Source organism: Eretmochelys imbricata, chromosome 8, assembly GCF_965152235.1.
Source record: "Eretmochelys imbricata isolate rEreImb1 chromosome 8, rEreImb1.hap1, whole genome shotgun sequence".
In the NCBI taxonomy this organism is placed as follows: Eukaryota; Metazoa; Chordata; order Testudines; family Cheloniidae; genus Eretmochelys; species Eretmochelys imbricata.
The window spans coordinates 22,338,598-22,360,044 of NC_135579.1; the positions used below are offsets into that span (position 1 = coordinate 22,338,598).

A 21,447-nucleotide genomic window follows, 5' to 3' on the forward strand; every position below is an offset into this window, starting at 1 on the left:
TCATGAGGCAGGAGCCAAAAGCATGAGAGTGGCTTAAAAATCTTGAGTTTACAAAATAATAATACACATTGGGTTCTTTCTCCTTGCTTTCTGATTTCTGAGCCTTTAGCATTCATGCCAGTCTCATTTTCAACCTTTTCCTGCAACCGCAAAGGCTAGAAACTGCCTTAGTTTTCATTAAAAGCTGAGAGACTGATTCCACTCATCGGGGCTTTAAGAATTAAACAGCGCTTACCAAAAAGGCCAGCAGTGGCAATGCTGCCATCATGCAAGTGCCATTCCTGCGCTCCCCTGGATCCGAGGGGAGGGAGTCACAGACTCCCTTCCATTGCACAGCCCTGAGCCTAAGCCCTCCCCATACCCTTCCCGCATTTTGCTGTGTGCTCCTCCTCCCCACCCCTCTTAGCTCCGGTGCTGGTCGGAAGCAAGAGAGCGAGTCAGGTGGAAATTGTGGTCACAGTTTCATGCCAGCTGCCCACAAATTGAGGAAAGAACAAATCACTGTGTGTCCTTCTCTGTTTTCAGAGTGTCTAAAATACACCCAAAACGGGAAGGGTGGAAGTTAGTTGGAGAGGAAGCTGCTCAGCAGCTGCTGATTTAAAGGGGGGATTGAGTTGGGCGGTGGGTTTTTTTGTAAAGACACTTGTGCAAGTTTGATTCGGAAGGATACACCCAAGCTCTTGCAACTTAAACCACACCCCCCCACCCCCAGTAGAGAAATAATATGCCTGTTCAGAGATGTGCATCAGTCTGTTCAAGGAGTGAGCTTTCCGTGCACCAAGCCCAAGTAAATTAATCTAACAGCATTCACTTGGAAGTGAGTGTTCACTGATGGTTGAGTAGGCCAGGGTCTCTCAAACTGGCTACTGTAGGGCACCTACACTTGGAGCTGCTGAGGCCAGCCGTGGCAACTTGCTAGGAATCGGAAGGGCACCATAAATTGGCATAAAATGGACCAGATTCCAGCCGCTCTTGGGCCTGATTCTGCTTGCACCCTGGGGTAAATCGGGAGCAGTCTTGCTGAAGTCAGTGGAGTAGGACAGATGCAAACCTGGCATCAGCGCAGGAAGAATGAGACCCCTTTAAATAATACGGTGGGGCAGCTTGTGGGAGCTGTAGTTACGCCCCCTCGAGGTAGCCTGTAATGGAAATGTCTGCTGGCTCTCACTGCTGTGTGCAAATCTCTCTTGCTTTTCAGATAATAGACAGTGAGAATGAAGCACTGCTGGCGGCCCTCACCGAAACACTGGATGAAATACAGGAAGATGACATTGGCCTGGCTGCCTTCCGCACTATGGAAGAAAGGGATGTGCCCAACCACACCTGTGCCTCGCCAGCCCCTTCCCCCAAACCAGTCGCCCCCACCCCGGGGGGGCCACCTTTGGCCCCTGAGGTTGATGAGCTGTCTCTAGTAAGAACCCACTTCCTACTGTTTAAGGTGGATTTGGATGAGCCTCTGATAAGCCGGCTGCATGGGTATGATAGGAAGCAAAGGTCTGAATCTTTTCATTATAGGCTTAAAACTCTTAACCGTCGATACAAAGCATATACCTGTATTGTATACGTATACATGTGCCGTGCCATCACCGTCACCTCCATCACCATCCTCATGGGAACAAGCTGATTGCTGCTGTGTGCAAAGGGCAGTGGGTGTTAGCAGATGGGCATAATCCATTTTCCAGCTCCCCAAACCAGGGGGGATTTGGACTGGGGCCTCACTTCATGTGAACCCCACCACGGTTGGGCTAACGGGATCTCATTGTGGCTCATTCCTACCTCCACTCCATCCCAGAGCTCCCCATCATTCCACTGCATCCCAGTAGAGCACCTGGGAGCAGTACCCAGCCATTTCCCCTGATTCCCAAACCTCTATCCGTAGCCTGATATTTCTCCCTCCCTTTCAGGGTGTGGGCTGAAGACGCCTGCCCTAAAGGAGGCCTCTCTGTGGCTTTGTGAGGTTTCTGGCTTCCAATCCCACCTCCGAGTCTTTTCCATGAATCCTGTGCTTTGTGCTTCCACTCCTTGGAACCCAGCTTCACTCACAGCTTGAGCAGGAGAGCCCTGGCATTGCTGTCAGGTGGTACAAGGCTTGCTGGGCCATATATAAGAGCATCCCTGCTGGTCTGATATAACTGAGCTGTGTCTGTATTTCACTCACCAGCCAGAGCACTCAGTCCATGGGGGGGACCCCTTACCTCTCTGCTGTGTAATGACGGAAAGGCATGGTTTATATAAAAGTGCATTGCGGCATCTAGTGGTGAAAGCGTGCATTTCCACTTCACACTAAAGTGCGTGTGTGGGGGTGTATATATCACACACAATGTGTATGTGTATATATAGGATGTATACGTTGCAGGGGGAGAGCACTTATACTTATTATAAATGGGAAGTGCACAATTAAGCCACTGGGCAACCCCTGTTGAAATTTCACTGCAGAACCCAACCAAGATAGCAGAAATGCTGTTGTGTGAACCTCCCACTTCAATAACCATTGTCATGGGCCTGGTCTTAAAGGGGCCCCTAAATTTGCAGGCCATCTTTGAAGACCAAGCCCTAGATATTGCACTTCTGTATGTTCCCACAGAGCCTAAGCAGTCGCCTTGCTATTGATCTAAGCTTCAGGACTAGTGCTACGCGTGTGGAACATGGAATGTTTTTTAAAAAATGTTTTGGACAGAAGAATATGCTAACCCTGTGATCCGAAATGCGTATGCCATGATGCTGTGTAACCTAAGGAAATTCCAGCTCAGCTGTTGTCACCAGACCCTCTTGATGGGATTACAGTGGAATTCACATCAGAGTCACCTTGGGGGAGATCCCCAATAAATACTTGACACTTACACAGAGCTTTACACAGTTTCAAAACGCTTTGCAAGCTGATTGATTAATTCAAGCCCCTTTGGATCATTACTGCCAAATAATCCTTGCATGAGGACTCATGTGAGCTGCCCAAATCAGACGCATACATAGAACTAAAATCACCATCTGAAAAGGACAAAATTGTTTTGGTGGGTTATTTAAATGCCCCAGCAGTTTGAGTGACCGTAATAGGAGGTGGCATGGTGTACAATGCAGTGTGGTTTTGGACAAGCAAATTCACCTCTTTGGGCAGCCTTTCCCCATCTTGCATAGCTACAGGGGTGTTATGAGCAGCAATGTGTCAATGCTTGTAAAGTGTTCTGAAGACATAAAGCACTTTCACAGGCTATAACATTCTTTACCTGCAGCCAAGTTGCATGCAGAGAGGCGTGAAATTCTTTCTTTCTTGGTTCTATGATCCTTACAGCTGACATCCCCAGCCTGAGCCAAGAGCTGATGCAGGCACACCAATGGTTTGTGGCTCTTGGCTTCAGTGATTGGATATCACTGAACCCACCTCACATGTGTGCAGTAGAGGTTAGCACGCGATCGATCGCTGTTCGCGCTGAAATTCCCATTCTTTTTCTCAACACTTCTCTTTTTTAGCTGAAGAAGTTGCTTCTTTCTCCATCCCACATGCCTCCAAGCTGTGAGGCTCAGAGAGAAGGGAGAGCACGACGCCAGGGGCCCCCAAAATCCAGACCCCAGCGACCCTGCATAAAGGTATTTCCCATCCCAGCTGCCATGGCCCCGTCCCAGCAGGGAATGCTAGGGATGCCCCCGCCTGCCCATCTCCTCATCACCCAATCTCAAGACTGGCATTCAGAAAACAAGCCAGCCAAATGATGGTTCCTTGGAGGGATAAATAACCTCTGAGTGAAGCTACTGGGGGATAATGAGCCCTGGGGATGAAGCTGGTGGAAAACACACTTGGTCTAAGAGTGTCACGATCTGAAGGGGAAGGGAAAGTGCTGTGCATGGGGAAATAGTCTGTCTCAGTGTGGTCTGTCTATCCCCGAAAGGGTTCTGGAGAGACCCTAACTACCCTTTCTGTGCATTTGGGGCAGCTTGTTTGCAGCGGGGCTGAGGGTGAAAGCCTCTCACAGTTTCCCTGAGGTCAGTTCTTTGGAGTTCTGATTTATAAAATCCCCCCTCCTTCCCAATAAATTATAGTAGAATTTGCTCTTGGTTGAGTTGACTTATCCTGGGGAGAGCTGCAATCAAAATTGCAGAGCCCAAACCAATCATTCAAGCTAATCCCCTGAAATTCAACACGAGCCACCATCAAAGATTTTCCATTTGGATAATGGAAATTGTGTAGTGCATTAGATAGGTGGACTTAGATTGCCTGGGAAAGGTAGAAAAATTTCTGCCAGTGAATTGTTCCATATCAGCTGCAATGTGGGAAGGACTGTTGTAAAAAGAAAGAGCTGGTGTTGTCACGGACCCCAGCTACAGCGATCAGCTGTGTCTGACGGAATCCATGTAACCTGCCTATCTAGCGGATCTCTCTAATAGGTTTCCATCATACCTGCACTATTTTCTGCCACATAAACTGAAGGGTGAGAACTGACTCTGCTCAGAGGCCCAAGAAGAGCAACCACAGCATTTGAATGTGTTACCGGGGCTCAGAGAGACGAGGTGCGCGAGGTAATCTCTTTTATCAGTCTAACTTCTGTTGGTGAGAGAGACGAGCTTTCGAGCTATGCAGAGCTCTTCCTCCCTGTAGCTTGAAAGCTCGTTTCTCTCACCAAGAGAAGTTGATCCAATAAAAGATATTACCTCACCCACCGTGTCTGTCTAATATCCTGGGGCTGACACAGCTACACCACCACGGCAGACACAGTTGGGCTGGTTGGATTGAGTCGGTGACGAGAGATGCTAGTCACTCCTCTGGAGTCAAGTGACTGCTTTAGGGCTTCAGCTGCCATGCTAGCCCTGCTGCAGGGTGAAGGAGATGCAGAGAGCCTGAATGGTGCAGGAAGGAGGCTCTGTATCCCAGGGCCTTTCTCCTCTAGGTAGCTGGTGCAAACTCAGCCCAGGTCAGTTGTAACTAAAAGCCAGTTCCATCTGCCGGCTCTTGGACAGCTTGAATGAAACAAATTTTGGAGCGGGATGCTCAGTCTGTTCAGACCAGAGAGACCACCATGTCAGTGATGGGCAGCTCGACAACAAAGTCAAGCATGGAAGGGCTATGAAGATGGAGCTCCCTCATTCAGAGAGGCGCTCTTAGAAGGCTGAGGTTTGCCCTGCGTCTGACTAGATATGACATTCCAGGGTGCAGTCCAGACCAGAGAGGGGCTGTGCTAAACTGCAGATTTGCCTGGTCTCCTGGCTGTCTCAAGACTTTATATGTAAATTGAGATAGGCACACATTCCTTTGTTTAAGATAGGCCTGCTTGACAAGTTTTGCCTAATCAGGACTACGTGAGTTTGAACATGTGCCACTGTCAGCATTCAGGGGGAACTCATAACTTTGCATATAAGTGCTACACACATTTCACCATGATATTACTGACCAGCAAGTTACTAGTTTTCAAATGATACCTTACAAGGCATATTTTGTACAAAGACTATTACAGTAGTAAGAAAAGGAGTACTTATGGCACCTTAGAGACTAACCAATTTATTTGAGCATAAGCTTTCGTGAGCTACAGCTCACTTCATCGGATGCATACTGTGGAAAGTACAGAAGATCTTTTTATACACACAAACCATGAAAAAATGGGTGTTTACCACTACAAAAGATTTTCTCTCCCCCCACCCCACTCTCCTGCTGGTAATAGCTTATCTAAAGTGATCACTCTCCTTACAATGTGTATGATAATCGAGTTGGGCCATTTCCAGCACAAATCCACGTTTTCTCCTCTCTCCCCCCCCCCCCACAAACCCACTCTCCTGTTGGTAATAGCTTACCTAAAGTGATCACTCTCCTTACAATGTGTATGATAATCAAGGTGGGCCATTTCCAGCACAAATCCAGGGTTTAACAAGAACGTCTTGGGGGAAAGAGGGGGAGGAAAAAACAAGGAGAAATAGGTTACCTTGCATAATGACTTAGCCACTCCCAGTTTCTATTCAAGCCTAAGTTAATTATATCCAATTTGCAAATGAATTCCAATTCAGCAGTCTCTTGCTGGAGTCTGGTTTTGAAGTTTTTCTGTTGTAATATTGCAACTTTCATGTCTGTAATCGAGTGACCAGAGAGATTGAAGTGTTCTCTGACTGGTTTATGAATGTTATAATTCTTGCCATCTGATTTGTGTCCATTTATTCTTTTACGTAGAGACTGTCCGGTTTGACCAATATAGTGTGCAGGGTGTAAATACAGGGATGCATTCCATCACATTAAGCCACCCCAGTTCTCTGGCTAACGAAAAGCCTGTGGTTTACAAGATGGGAAGGCTAGCACCATTGACCATGATGAATTGGGATCAAGGCCCTATGGGCGTGTCGGCACTGCAGCTGGGAGGTGTGATTCCCAGCATGGGCAGACAGACTTGCACTAGCTCAACTTGAGCTAGCATGGTAAAAAATTGTGGCCTGTGCCCGAGCTCAGAATCAGGGCGTTGGGTGGGCCTGGATTCAAGCAACCAGTCCAAGCTGCCACTGGTGCCGCAACGCTGCTATTTTTAGTGCACTAGTTCGAGCAGAGCTAGTGCAAGTCTGTCTGCCTGGGCTGGAAATCACACCTCTCAGCTGTAGTGTAGACATACTCTCTTAGGCCAAGTCCATTCCCTCATCCGTTCGCAGCCAGTTCTCATAATCCTCCCAGAGGCATCACTCAGAGGCTGTTCATCATCCCTGTCTGTTCCAAAGAAGGAACGCAACCTTCATCCACTCTCCCCAAAGAGCAAAGGCTCCTTGGCGCACTGCCTTGCCCGACCCATGGTCTCAGCTCAGCAGCAGGGGCCCAGGCAGCAGATGAAGGAACCGTTGTTATGAAACGTTCACGTGTCTCCAGTGAGATATAATGAGATGTGATTCGGCCCACTCAGCCGGCTGTGATGAAGTAGACATACCTAGGGCAGAGATCTCCATAACCACCTTGAGGACACATCCCAGTAGACTGCTGAGGCCGGATGCGCCTTCTTTCATTGCTAACAAACAACCCCTGAAACACTGCATTGTTTGCCAATTCTTTGCAGGGATGACTGAGCCTGCCTTAGTAAAGGTGCACTTACCATGTTCGGAAGGGCCTGGGGCTGGAGAGCTGGTCTCACTAAAAATTACTCAGCCCTGGTTTAAAAGTGACCTTGTGAACCCAGGCAGAGTGGAGCCTGCCTAACGGCAGACCATGACTGGGTGTGTATGGGGCAGAGGGGACGGGAAGCCACTGCAAATGACTGCATTTAGAGCAAGGATAATACACGGAGCGCCAAGTATCCTCAGCCCTTTCATTATCACAGGGACAGCGCAGGTTAATTGTTTACAGTTGTTCAGCATGTCCTAATAAATGTTGTATCCTGTCTAAATCTGGGAACATGGGAACTCGCTGCAGCCTCTGCAGTGGAGACTTTGCTGAGAGCCAAGGCTGGCAGCCTGTGCCATTAGGGAGGTCCTGCTGTCACTCCATGCTAGCCTGGTTCTAAAGACGTTCAGTGAAGCAACTGCTCTGTCCATGTAACCAGGCAGTGCAAACAGCGGCTCCTCACACCCAGGGCTCAGAAACAGGCCCTGCGCCCCAGAGATGGCCCACTTCCTTACGCCGCTGGGTGAGAAAATGGGCCCAGGGTCTATTTCCCCCGTAGCATTGTTCAGTGAAATAACTGGACCTGGCACGTGTCCCTAGTGGCTCCCACAGAGTGTATTTCTGCAGGTGGGGAGTCTTGTGATGCACTAGTTAAACAGCCTCATTTTAGGGCTTGGGGGCTGAGTTTGTTCTCATTGGGGCATCTCTCTTCTGTCTCTGAAGGTGGAGGGTCCCCGGGACAGAAAGTTGAGCTCTCTCCAGGCTCAAAGTCGGAGCTGCACAGAGCTGCACAAGCACCTCACCTCCACCACACGCTGCCCACAGACCAAAGCCACCTGGCCGCCAGACGAGCACCAAGGCAGCAGCAGCCGCTCCCCTCTGAGTCACTCTGCAAACAGTGGAGACGACAGCGACTCGAGTGAAGACTCACTGAGCTCCAGTGAGGTCCCGGTAATGCCTCGCTCCTCCAAGGATGGCACCAGCGATCAGTTGGCCAGCGAGAAGGCCATGCACACAGTGGTGAAGCTTATCCGCTACATGCATACCTACTGCCTTCCTCCGAGGAAGCTGCCTCTCAGAGACCCTGCAGATGTGAAGCACCAGCCCTGTAACAGCCCCTACAAGAGAGCAAAGCCAGACTGCCCTTTGCAGATACCTCCCCTTTGCAGCCAGGAGAGCCGGACAACCTGCACCTTGCAAACAACAGCCGGCTGCAAGAAGCCTAGAGCCACATGGCCTGAGTTCTCCATCCTGAAGGAGCTACTGGCCCGGGACCTGCTGTGTGACGTGAGCAAGCCATACAGATTGGCCAAACCCGTGTATGCTTCCTTAGTCAGGCCTCATGGCTCCAGGTCTCCTGGAGCATCTGCTCAGGAGGCTGAGGGCTCTCCTGGGAGATATCAGTCCAGAGCCAAAATGCCTCTGGAGAAAACAGAGCTAAGGCAAAGCCCCAAGGCTGAGTCCGAAGCCAAGAGAGAGACCAGCAGCCCAGAGGATGCCACTGGGAACCATGTGGCTCACCCAGCCCAGCAAACCTCAGGGAAAGTGGGACGGAAGCAGGAGAGCACTATTTATGCTGTCCGGCGCTCCAAGAGACTCAACCCTGAGCTCGGCCACTGGCTGTCATTTCTTGATGAGCCTCCCCCAGAGCCACCTGTCCCCAGAGAGGCAGCAGAGAGCCGGGCGAAGGATGCTCTTGCCTCTCGGGAGCCCGCATTGTGCCCAGCCCTGGAGAACTTCAATACAGAAGAGCCAGTGGCAGAGGTGGAGGTGGGCGGTACAGACGAGGGGGACAGCAGGTGTCAGAACCACCCAGAGACCCGGACCCCCCCACTGGGGAGCCCAGTTGAGGGGGAAGGATGTGACGTGGATGAGAGCCAGCACTGCACCCCGTTGCATGAAACAGGTAAGGAATAGAGAGAGTACAGGGGCCTAGAAGTGAATTAACCCCAGCATTGACCTGGCATTGCCAGAACTAATGCTCAAAGGTACTCCTGCTGACTCTGTTCTTCCCAGGCCGTCAGCACATGAGGGGCTTAGCACAGGCTGAGCTGGTCTGTGGTGTTCTAAGCACTAGCCCTGCATGTCAGATCCTGTGCGCTCGCTGGGCGGTGCTGCTGCCTGGCTGACGCAGGAAGCATTTGTGCATGTGCCCATGAATGGCCATGCACTGCAGACCCCAGAGCCAATGGGGCAAACACCAAACTTCTCCAGTGCTGTTGGGTTTTCTCTGTGCAACTTGTGGGGTGCATAGTCCAGTGGGCAGGGCGTGGGCTGAGAGACCAGCTCTGCTATTGGATCACTGTGCCCTTGGGCAAGCTGTTTCCCCTCTCTGTGCCTCAGTTTCTCCATCTTTAAAATGGGGTAGGGACACAGATCATCCTTTGTGAAGGACGTTGAGATCTATGGCTGAGATCTGTGGCAAAATAAGTGTCAAGTAGTATGTGTTCATCAAAAGACACTGTCTACTGGGTGAATCACTGCAAAACCACCCGTGAAGGATCTCCCCATTTTCTCATCCTATAGAATACTTCCCCTCCAGCTGAGGAGCGGGCCGGAGCTCCCCCTGGAGCCCCTTGTAATACTATTAATTATTAGCAGCACCTTAGCATGTGCATGTTGAAAGCGCTGTACAAATGTTACGTGATTAACCCTCACAACGCAGGCAGGTATTATCCTGTTTGGTAGATGGGGAAACCAAATCACAGAGAGGCAAAGTCACTTGCCTAGTCACAGCAAGCCGTGGCCAAACTAGGTCCAGAATTCAGAGCTTCTGGCGCCCAAGCCCTCACCTAATCTGCTAGCCCACGCTGCCTCCTCTTTCTGGGTGTGATGCAATCAATCAGTCTGAAGGAAATGCAGCCTGTTCGGTAATTCTGCTTCTCTCCGTGTCTTTCAGAAACACCCACGTGTCTCACGCTGTCCTTGGCACAAACGTAAGTGTAAAATAAAATACTAGCAATTTAAACTGAACCCGGTGGCAGTCTGGGCCAGCATGACTGCCAGGTGGCCTGTAGTTTTGCCTGGATGGACACTCATTTTAAATTTCAAAGTTAAAACAGCCAGCCAGGCAAAACTTCAGGACTTTTACCAATCAGACGAAGACGAGGTGCAGCAGGGAGGAGACATTTGACTAGCTGTGGCTTGTGTTTGAAGCACAGTGTCTTGGACTGGGATCCTAAATGCAAGTGATAGCATAGCTCCAGGCCCTCAAATTCAGGGCAGGTTATGCTTATGGATTTCTCTGCTGAAGTGCCATATGCTGGAGAGAAGATAGTGGGGTACTTCTCTGACTCCTTTCCCTGAAAATAAGGACTTGGAGCTCTGGCTGTGAGGGGTACATTTCTGCTGGAGTGTCTCTCTAGCTGTTTGTTCCTCTGTCTCAGCTGGGAGGGAAAATGGAAAAGCTTCAGAGGCTTGGATTTTGGGGCCCCCTCCCCCCATCATGTACTATCCGTGGTGCCACAGAGAGTCGGAGAGGGACACAGTAGGCATCCTGTATAGGTGACATCTCCTCTTCCTGTTCCCCCTTTGGTCGTGGTCTCTGTGCTGCTCTTTCAGCAATACTCTCAGTCTCTGATGTTCATATAAACACCACCCAGATCCTCTAATGTTCTTCTCCTCTCCAGTGATCCTACGTTTGGGAAGAGGAACTTTGAGCAGGTGCTGACTGTAGAGCTGTGTGGGACTGCCGGTAAGCCACTCATGTAAAGTGCTCCCTTCCTCTGTTGTTGGGATTCTCTCTGTGTACATTGGAAGATGAGGGGAAACAATACCAAAAATTCAGTGTGAAGTAGTCTAGCGCTAACCGCTTCTAGATATGGTGGGGTGGTGGTAATCTGAAGAGTTATTTAAATAGTGTAAAGATAATGGATTTTAGTAATAAAACCTACATTTCTGTAGTGCCTTTCATCTGAAAGGACACCTCAGCACTTTAAAGCTACTTATTTAAGCAATTCAGATACCACTGAAATGCAACCACCTCTGGGGTGGAACATAGCAGCTGTTCAATGGTGCATAGCAACACTGCACAACAGATCCATCCAGGAAGTGAGAAGGAATCCTGTATTGAACTGAAACTATACAAGGAGCCAGATTGTACATTCTCCTCTTGAATTTGGTCAGAAACCCAAGGATAAAGTTAACTGTTAATGGGAGCATTTCCATTGACTTTAGTAGGGGTTGGATTAGGCCTCAAATCCTTGCTTTTCCAAAAATTGTTATAGGATTGACAAAGACTATGGGAACTGGGCTCACGACTGGTCTGCTGTTGAGGGCATTTGCCAGGGAAGTCTCCCTTCTAAGCACTACCCAGGTCCAAATCTGCTTGGCAATCTAGATGTAATGATACGCAACAACTACAGGCTAAATGTATGATGTAACAAGCGCATGGGCTAATTTTCAGAGGTGCAGAGTGCCTGCTGACCTCCACTGTTTCATGGGTGCCCAGGTCCTCTGACAATCCAGTCAAAGGCCTTTCTCACCAATGTGTTTTGAGGAGGAGGCAGGAAGGGGATCCTGTGGGCCTCTCTATCTGCAAACCACTGTGGTGTTGCAATGACCCTCTTCTGAAGACAGGAAGCTAGTAGTAACTATCAGGGAGCCCCTCGCTACAGAGTAGAAGGTTGGTGACTCTCCGTAGAGTTACCCAGACCTAGCTCCTTTTGCCATGACCAGTCGTGGTAAGAGTGGGAAAACTCTGCTCAAAGAGTTTCACTCTTGTGGTTTGTTGTGTGGGGGGGTCTAGGTCTCACACCGCCTACCACTCCTCCGTACAAGCCTGCTGAGGAGGACCTGTATAAGCCGGACATTCCCCATGGGTCAGCAAAGGAGGAAGCCACCATCACCTCCTCCATCCCGGGGCCAAGAACCTCAGCAGTGGCAGTCGACGTGTCAGCCTCCAGGAAACTCATGAAGAAGCACCCAGAGCGAACAGAGCTTTACGCACACCTGAGCCGAGCTGCCGTGCGCCCTTCCTCCTCGGAGCAGCAGGGGGTGCTGAAGCGGCCATTTTCTCGCTCTTTCGGGGACCACGACTACTGCCAGGTGCTGAAACCCGAGGCTACGCTGCAGAGGAAAGTGCTGAAATCCTGGGAGCCCCGGAGCCACACGGAGGGTGAGCACAAGCGAAGAGTGCCAGATGCACACTATCAGGGGTCGGGCCAGGGAAGCAAGGAGGGGAAGGGTGAGGTCCTGTGGAAGGAGTGCAGCAAACAGCTCAGAGACCAGGAGATCAGAGCCAGCTTAACCAAGCACTTCGGCTTCCTGGACAGTGCCCTTGAAGATGAGGACACGGCCTTCTGCAAGACCCCCGAGTATGACACTGTCTTCGAAGATAGCTGCAGTGAGAGCAGCTCCCCCGTGGAGGAGGAGGAGGAGGAGGAAGACGAAGAACATTGCGAGCGTCCATTGGAATCCAAGCTTTGTTTGCGCAGGAACCCACTTGCCAGGTCCAGTTTGCACCACTGTTCCCGGAGCAGATCCAGTTCTGGGTCTTCGTGCTGCAGGTCCAGGTCTCCAGCAAACAGACGGACATTCAGGTATAGTTGGGCAGCTGGCAGGAGGGGAAGCGTGGGACTGATGAGTCCCAGCCTGCAACCACATCTCAAGCAAAATAAGTTCTTGGGGGTTTACACTGAGGGTATAAGAGAGGCAGGTGAACAGAGCACTGGCCTGGGCTCTGCCACCAAATCCTTGTGTAACCTTGAGCAAGTCACTTCTCCATCTCCCTGGGCCTCATTTTCCCAGTCTGTCAAATGAGGATACATTTGTTTTCCCCTGTGAAGCACTGAGATGCCAGGACAAAAAGCCGGTGCTAGAGACGTGCCAAGTGATGTTCTCGTGTCAGTGTGACAAACACAAGGACCCCAAAGTGAAGCTGAGGTGGTCCCCCCGACTCCTAGGGAAACATCCAAGCATTCAATCCCAAAGATCACTTCAGGCGTCAGCCCTGACACACCGTACAGTGCAGAGTTAACACTGAACTCCTCCACAGAGCATAGGTGCCGACTCCATGGGTGCTCCAGGGCTGGAGTACCCAGGGAACAAAAATAGTGGGTGCTCAGCACCCACCAGCAGCCCTGCGGATCAGCTTCTCCCCCACAGTGCCTCCTGCCTGCCGGCGGGCTCTGGTGATCAGCTCCTCTCCCTCCCTCACAGCGCCTCCCACCCGCCACGATCAGCTGTGCAGCGATGTGCAGTGGGGAGGAGCAGGGCTGGGGTGCGCTCAGTGGAGGGGGCAGAACGGGGATGGAGTGGGCACGGGAAGAGGCAGAGCAGGGGCAGGAAGACACAGGGCAGAGCTGGGGTCTTGGGGAAAGGGGTGGAGTGGTGGTCAAGCACCAGCTGGCAAATCGCAAAGCCAGCGCCTCTGCCACAGAGCATGGGTGTGCAGAGCACCTAGTCTGCGCATGGCATACACTGCATATCAATCCCAGGCCCTTCCAACCATCCAGCCCAGCAGGGGAGAGTTCTGATGAAATCGTCTCCAGTCATTTATTTTAGTTCATTAAAAGTAAGTGATAATACACCAGTGGCTGCTTGGCACTGGTCAGTCAGGCAATGCTTGACCTGTCGGAGGGTGGGTTTCTCTGGTGGTACAAGGAGGAGAATTGGGGAGGAGCCAGGAGCTCCTTGAGAAGGGGAGAGCTACAAGGAGATAGGGAGCCACATCAAGTATCTGTAAAGAATGATTTCCCTTGCGGCTTAAGTCCCGGAACCAGGCCTAAAGCGGTTTGGTTTGGGAAGCCAGGCTCTTCTCTGGAGGATCCACACCTGGCATCAGGGGAGCCTACTCACCAGGAGTCTCTTGGGTTAGAGATTTTTTAAAAGCTTGTGCCAGACACGGCAACTTGATTGTGCCTCCGCTTTCTTTTGACTGCCAAAGCTCCCCCTGCAGGATCCCTTGCTCTGCACTGAACTCCTCTCTCGTGCTTGCTTACAAACAGATGTGAATACAGCGAGCAATGTCAAGGGGGAAACGCGAGCTGGGACCAGATTGAGAAGAGACGCGACAAGGCCATTGTAAGTGACCTGCAGGCTCCACAGGGGTGCTGTGCTGAACGAGGTGGGAGCAGATGGTTTCATCCTGCTGAAGCCCGTTTAAATCTTGGGACAAAGCAATTTGCAGCCCCTCAATTCATCTCCCACTCCAGAAAGGAGATGGTGGAGTGTATTGGCCCTGGCTGTGGCTTTCCTGGGGGTGGGGCCAATTTTAAACAAGGGCATGGGGAAAAGATAAAGAGCAAGCTATTGACGCTGGCAATATTCAGAATCCCTGGCACTGGAGGAATTCAGAGCACCCTACATCCACTGCACTCGGAATTAGCAATTAGGGCTGGGAATTCGGGGAATACTTGGAATTGCTAAGAGATTATTGAGCTGAGCCTCACTGCATATAAAAAGCAACAGATATACATAGAAAGCCTGTGTGTGTGTAGTGGTAGTACTTTATTGGTCTTTTGTGTTGCCTTGTACACCCCCATACATCTCTGGCATTTTTAGCTCAGCACAAGCTGAGTTCCACAGACAGGAATTCTCAGTAACGTTCTCACAGTTACACTTCCACAAGGAGAACGCTGCAAAAGCTGAAAGGATGCAGTAGAAGGATAAAGGAAAGAAAATGTGCATGAAAAGAACTCAGCTGTTTGAGGTTGCTCAGAGAGCTGTTTGCGCAGGGGGGCTGGATCTTTGTTTTGCTTGTGCTCAGAGACTTGGGGGCATCGCCCAGCAGTGGGATTCCCCAATGGGTAATGCCAGGGGAGCAGCAGGGAGGCCTGGTAAGAGGGCAGGCCTGAGCTGCATTGGTTGTGCTTGTACAGGGTGAAGGCCGGGTGGTGTACATCAGAAACCTCTCCAGCAGCATGAGCTCCAGTGAACTGAAGAAACGCTTCGAAGTGTTTGGGGAGATCGTCGAGTGTCGGGTTCTGACCAGGAATAACAGGTGTGTTGAGCGCGAGCTCAGGCCCACACCTGGCAAAGCAATGGGAATTCTCATAGGGCTTTTCGGACATAGGACACGTGCTGGCTAACTCATCCTCATCTTTTAATGGGATGAATGGGGATGGCCTTAAAACAGCACAGTGCCCTGGTGTACATCGCATCCCAGGGCTCACAAGGTTCAGAGGAGCTGTCTGTAAATTCCCCCTTGGGCCAAGGTGGGTGTGGGAGGCCTGTAGAACTGTTAAGATACCACAGGTGCAAGCGAGATGCACTGTACAATTCCTGCATGTGCCCTCCGTAAACCAAGCTACACGGTATGTGGCTCTCAGTCTCTTAGGAGATAAGGCTCATCAGATCCCTCTCCCTGGTCAGTCACCTCTTGATTCCTCTCTTTGGCTGCTCAGGGGGGATAAATACGGCTTCATCACCTACCGGTGTTCGGAACACGCCGCCTTATCGCTGAAGAACGGCGCCTCGCTGAGGAAGAGGAACGAGCCCTCATTCCAGCTGAGCTATGGTGGCCTTGGCAACTTGTGGACCAGATACACTGACTTGGGTGAGAAAGCAGGCAGGCCCCACTGGTGGCCAGGCTCTCATTTCCTTACGGCAGAGGGAGTTTTATGGCCCTCTGTGAACGCTGAGGCCCAAACCTCTCAATGGGGCGCTGCAGCTCTTCTGCTCAGTGTCCCCTGGTGAAGTCACGTGGGAGGCACCTGCCTTGTCCATTAAACCCTCATGGGTCTGGATTCTTCTTGACTGGGAGTTTCCTTTAGTAATGTGCCACGGGGGGTCATTTAATCGCCACAGCTTGGAGGTGCAGCAGCGCTGGGAAATCTCTGAACATCAGGGAGCACAAGGGGAAGTGTAGCAGCAGAGCTGCAAGGCAAGCCTTTCCCAGGCTAGCTGGGGGGAAGCATTTAGTCTTCAGAGTGGAGGAAAAAACAAGGTTCCCCATAGCCCACACTCCAGCTGCTCCTGCTGAGTGCTGCAGAACTGCAGGCCAGTCCATGGCAGCCAGCAGGGCAAATGTCAGGAATAGATAGACACATACGCCTGTGGAAAGGGCTTTCCCTGGGAGCTGCTTTGTGAAGAGTGGCCACATTATCCTGGCATAACTGTAATAGCACATTGCGCTTTCCAACTCATTTCATCCCGGGACCGCAAACCACTTTACAGATATTAATTAAAGCCTCACAACTCCCATGTGACATGAACAGTTATTAGCCCACTTTCACATACTGGGAAACTGAGGCACAGAGAGGCAAAATGACCTGCCCAAGGACACAGAGTTAGTCCATAATAGAGTCAGGATCAGAAACAGGAACTACTGAGCCTTCTTCCCAGGAACTAACCAGTCGATCACATATCTTTCATCAAAGTTATATGTAGCAACTGGAAACCCCCCCCCGTCCCATGATTGCGTGATGCATCTGGCAGTGTCTGATTCAGAGGTGTTTCAGGCCAAGCATTTGTGCAGTCATATTCCACACACTTTATGTGTATGTTTAATCCAAAAAAAAAAGTTGTTAAAAGACCATAAAGGTCGCAAAGCCAGTCACTCAAAAATTAGCTCAGTCCCTTGGTGTCTCTGAATTATGATACAATCTTTAATTACCTGATCACAGACTATTTTCACGACAGGATCCCTGCCTCATTCAGTGAATGAATAGTTCTTCAATATTTCTTTTTATCCTCTTCATTCAGTCTATGGGCCCCAGTCTTATTTAGTACACACCATTTGAACTCCGCATGAACACAGAATTATTAATATCCCCCTGGGCATTTCTGTGGTCCTTATCACTATAGTGGTGGAGTGCATCACAAATTTTAATGCATTCTTTTCACAGCCCCCCTGTGAGGGGAGAGGCCAGGGAGCATTGCTGCGCAGGGAACTGAGGCACAGAGATTAAAGCCAAAACTATCAAAGTGGCAATGAATTAGGGCTTGAGGTGCCCAGAGCCCGATTTTTCAGAGCACGATAGAGGTCCAGAGGAGAGCTCCCCTCGACCTGAGTTGCTGCTGTGAGTGCTCAGGACTTCTGTAAATCAGATCCCAGGGTATCAAGTCCAGCCCCCAGAAAATGAGGAGCACACGGTGGCCATTGGTGAAAATACTGGTGTACGTGACTTGCTCACATCACACAGGAACTCTGTGGCAGAGGCAGGGATAGAACCCCATTCTCTAGGCCAGCATTCAGCTGCTTTAATCGTGAGACCATCCTGTCTCTTCCTTCAGTCCCCTGCCTCATCCACTGAACACATTCCAACTTCTGTACCGAGTGACGCAGGGGCCCTGTAGGCCAGAGGCTCTCAACCAACTGGGGCTCAGGAGTCATTTGTAAATGTTGATAGCCTGTTGTGACTTAGTAAAAAAGGCCGGGGGAGAGGGCTGGGTACTGCCGCTGCAGCAGGCGGGAGGCCCTGGGGGGCATTGCAAAGCCCGCCCTGCATTCACTCCACAAATTTGGCCTTGCTGGCCCACCATCATCATGACGGAGAGGCAGCTGCGCCAAACCTGAGTGGCACTATGACCTGGGAGGTTGCAATGTCCAGAGCAGGTAATTGAGCCCAGCCAGCCCTACGGGACCAGAGCCTCTGGAGCGGCCACACAGCCCTTTAAAACATACTGGTGACCCAATTTTGAGTCGCGACTCATGGGTTGAGAAACCCTGCTGTAAACAACAGCCTCATTGACCCGTGACCACTGTCCGTCCTGTGAACTGAATGATGCAGGGCTCTTGTGCAAAAAATAGTATGTAATCGAATACTATATCATAATGCATACACAGGAGTGGACTGAATTAAGGGGGCAGGGGCAACTTTAATTCTGGCATTTCCTAACTTTTGGAAGCTTGGCTTTGCAACCTCAATGTTCTTTTAATGTAGGGTGTTTGGGTTTTTTAAAGTAATCTCCTACATTGATTAAAAACTTAAAAAATTTGAAAAACAAACTTCATCCTGTGGACATATTGAACCCCATATGGGTCATCAGCACAGTCCTCCATCACTAAGGCTAGCTGTAGAAGGCTATTAATGTCCCTCAGGGCCTGCCACTACCAGGGATGGAGACGTACTTTGCCAGTGAGTTTCACAGCTATTTGCTAGCAGCAAAGGAATGTTGAGACACAGGAATCCTGGGCTGTCCAGGTTTTATAGGAGAGTGTGTTCTAGTGGTTACAGACCCTCTGTCCTGCCCCAGCCTCTCCCGGTCCCCTCTTCTCTTATTCCACCATTTTCCCCTCTCCCATTCAAGTCAGGTGGCTTCTTCCTTCTCCTTCATGCTGCACAGGAGAGAGAGTTTCCCTTCTCTTAGTTTCAGTCGCCTGGCGCCACAGAGGAGCAATTGCTTTCTGTAGCAGCCAGGATGAGCAGTTATCGGGAAAGCCCTGTTCAGCCCTTCCATCGCTGAGCTGGAGCATGCTCGGTCAGGCCGGTTGGCACAGAGGAGCCATGACGGGACAGAGATATTCAGTGCAGATGGAATCTTCAGAGAACTTAGCTGCCAAACTCTAACCAAACTGTACTGATCATGTCTGAACTGAATTTTTTCAGAGGCTCAGACCTTGCCCAAATTTGGGCACATTTCCATAGAGATGGGGAAGGGTATGGCCCTGACACCAGGGTAACTCCCCTGTTCAAGCCCTCGCTCCAAAGCATGGAGCTGTGAGCGCTTCTTAATGAATCAGCCATAAGAATTTTTTTAACCTGGGCAAAACAGTGTATTTTTTCCTTAGTCTCATTCTCAGAAATGGCTGGACTGTTTTAGCTGAAACTTTTCAAAAAAATTTAGCTTGAGTCAGACACCCGGCATGGGAAGTTTCAGACTCAAGTTTGGCAAAGTTAGAATCAAATGGAAACAGTTTCTTATAATGGGAAGCATTGAGCAATCTTAGCTATAGGGTCTGCTACGAGTTCTGCCTACAACAGAAAACAAGTAATTGCCCAGGATTTTGATGGAGAAATCCCTCTCTTCTCTATTGAAAAGAGAGGGCTTTTCTCTGAGATGGAGGGGAAAAACACTGCACACTCCACTGCATTAGAGCTAAGAGAAAGTGAGCTCATCTACTGCCGGGTTTGTTCGGGTGCTCAGTCAGGTGGGGAGTGGCTGGTCAGATTGCTGTTGGGAGTGAGAGTCACGGTATAATTTACATCTAATTAAACAGAAAACCCAAACCCACTTTTTTGAGGAGGCAGCATGGACTGATTATTTGACTAGAACCCTGGAATTCCTGAGTTCTAATCCCAGCTGCTACTACTAATTCATTGGGAGCCAGTTTGATCTAGCGGGTGGGGCAGTGGCTGGGCCTCAGAAGAGCTTGGTTCTGTTCTTGACTATGCCACTGACTTGCTGTGTGAACTTGATCAAATCACTTCACCTGTTTTCCCTCTCAACCTTTGTCTGTCCTATCTAAACTGTAAGCTTTTTGCTGCAGGAACGGTCTCTCACTATGTGTTTGTACAAATACTTAGCACAAAAGGCCCCAGTGGCTGAGGCCTAAAGGTTCTACTCTAACACATCATCATAATAATGTGAGAAAGAGCAAGTCAGAATACCACTCTGTGCCTCAGTTTCCCCATTTGTTAAATGGGGACAATTCTTGCCTTATGAGGGAGAGTGCAGATTAATTAGTCCACCCATGTGAAGTGCTTTATAAGTCTTAAGTATAATTAAGTAGCTATACTGATCTTCAAAGAGAAGCAGGATGTCAGTGTTTTGTGACCCCAGCAGATGTCCTGCACCCTGACTATCTCATACTCTGTCCTTGCCTTTACCAGATTCCAATGTGGAGGAGTCATCCCCGGCTCCAGTGAAAAGCAAGTACGAGACCATGGATTTTGACAGCTTGCTGCAGGAGGCCCAGCGAAGCCTGCATCGATAACAGCCTTAACCTTGGAGGAACACCTCAATACCTCAGTCAAGGCACTTCCAATATGTTTACGTTTTCAAAGAAATTATTAAGTATATGAAAAAAGAGAGAGAGATTGAGAGAGACTGCTGTCCCTTTAAATTGATGTTTACATTGAACAAAGCTGCTTCTGTCTGTGAGTCCCCATGGTGTTGATGTTCCACTGCCACACATTAGTATCCTTGCTTCTGACTGGTTGTTTTGGAGTGAGCCTTCTCTTCCCCCTGCCTTCCCTGGGTCCCCCAACATCCACCCACGCTCCCGGAGTGGAGTTGCAGCTGTGTTCACCATAACATTTTTTGTCCGTAGTGTGTGATGATGAAACCGTTAATTGTGAATAGAATCAGGACTATAAACTAATTTTTAATAGAAGAAAAAAGTATATACTTAAAAATGTATTTATGGCTCAGATGTACTGTAATTCAGATTTATTGTATCGCTTCCTTGATTTTTAACTATGCACTGTAATGAGGCACTAGCCACTGAGCAGATGGGGGTCAGTCCGGGAGGGCATCCTGGATTAATCACTGAACCAGAGTTTGCCCCTTCAGCTGTGGAGTGAGCCATCCCGGGCCCCAGCCCCTGGTGAACTGGAACAGAATAGGGTTGGAGTTTGGCACTCCAGTGTGTTGGAAAAGCCATTTTTCCTGCTTGCATGGCTGAAAGTCCTGGGTCTCCAGCTGTCAGTCTCGGGCTGCCTGAGACCGAACATGCTGGAAAGCGATGAGTTTGGTGGTTGGGCACCGGCTGGTCCGGAGCTGGCGCGTTGTACAGCGGTGCAGCTTTGTGGGACCGGGGGAAGGGGAGTTATAAGGATGTAGTGTTAGGACACTATCAAACTGGGCACCATGGGAGTTAATCGCTGCTGGCCACTTTGGTGATGGAATCAGACACCATCCAGTGAAGCTGCTGTCCTGCCTTTAGAGCCTGGGAGAAAGTGAATTCTAAAAGCCCCCAAAGGGCCATCCCTGTTCATCCCCCCCCCGCCCCCCCCCCCCCAGTACACAGGCAGGTGCATTGGTTTTGCATTAGGTGAGGATCACAGCTCCACTTAGATGATCAGCTAAAGCCTCTGTGAGATGCTGCTGGGCCCTCCTCAGCTCCATCCGTTGGCTGGCTCAGCTGGAGCAAAGCGACAGGCTGGGTGCGTCGCGCACAGCTACTTCCACACCACGCAGGGAAATTGGGTGAGAAAGGTCTCCTTTCACTCAGACTGGCAGCTAGATGGCATGGCAGCTAAGCGGAACATCCCTGCCGCATGCAGCATGCCGCCCTTCCTTTGAGTGGTGTCTGATAAGCTATAGACCTACCCAGTCCCACTAGGAAGTTAGCAAATCCCATCTCCCTCTTGGGCTATCACAGTCTCTCCAGTGGTCCACATCTCTCCAGGCTGCTGACTAGCAGAACGCCAGTCATGGAGGCACTGCAGCCCTGGTGGGTGTTTGCCTGCTGCTGTCACCTCATTGCCTGCTGGGTAGCACTAACCCTGGCCTGCCTCTCGCTGGTTCCCAGAGATCCCCAATCACGGGGGGGTCCTTGCAAAGCCCAT

General features: G+C 50.2%; 1 protein-coding gene across 1 annotated transcript in view; it reads left to right on the forward strand.

Annotated features, from left to right (window-relative positions):
• The window catches only part of PPARGC1B (PPARG coactivator 1 beta), an 87,465-nt gene extending 67,594 nt beyond the window's left edge, over positions 1–19,871 (forward strand). The window contains exons 3-12 of the mRNA XM_077825017.1: positions 1,199–1,411; positions 3,466–3,582; positions 7,775–8,957; positions 9,951–9,987; positions 10,681–10,745; positions 11,799–12,591; positions 13,999–14,074; positions 14,872–14,993; positions 15,397–15,548; positions 19,768–19,871. Of these exons, the coding sequence (XP_077681143.1) occupies positions 1,199–1,411; positions 3,466–3,582; positions 7,775–8,957; positions 9,951–9,987; positions 10,681–10,745; positions 11,799–12,591; positions 13,999–14,074; positions 14,872–14,993; positions 15,397–15,548; positions 19,768–19,871 (2,862 nt within the window). The remainder of the gene's footprint in view (positions 1–1,198; positions 1,412–3,465; positions 3,583–7,774; positions 8,958–9,950; positions 9,988–10,680; positions 10,746–11,798; positions 12,592–13,998; positions 14,075–14,871; positions 14,994–15,396; positions 15,549–19,767) is intronic.
• Positions 19,872–21,447: the final 1,576 nt, after the last annotated feature.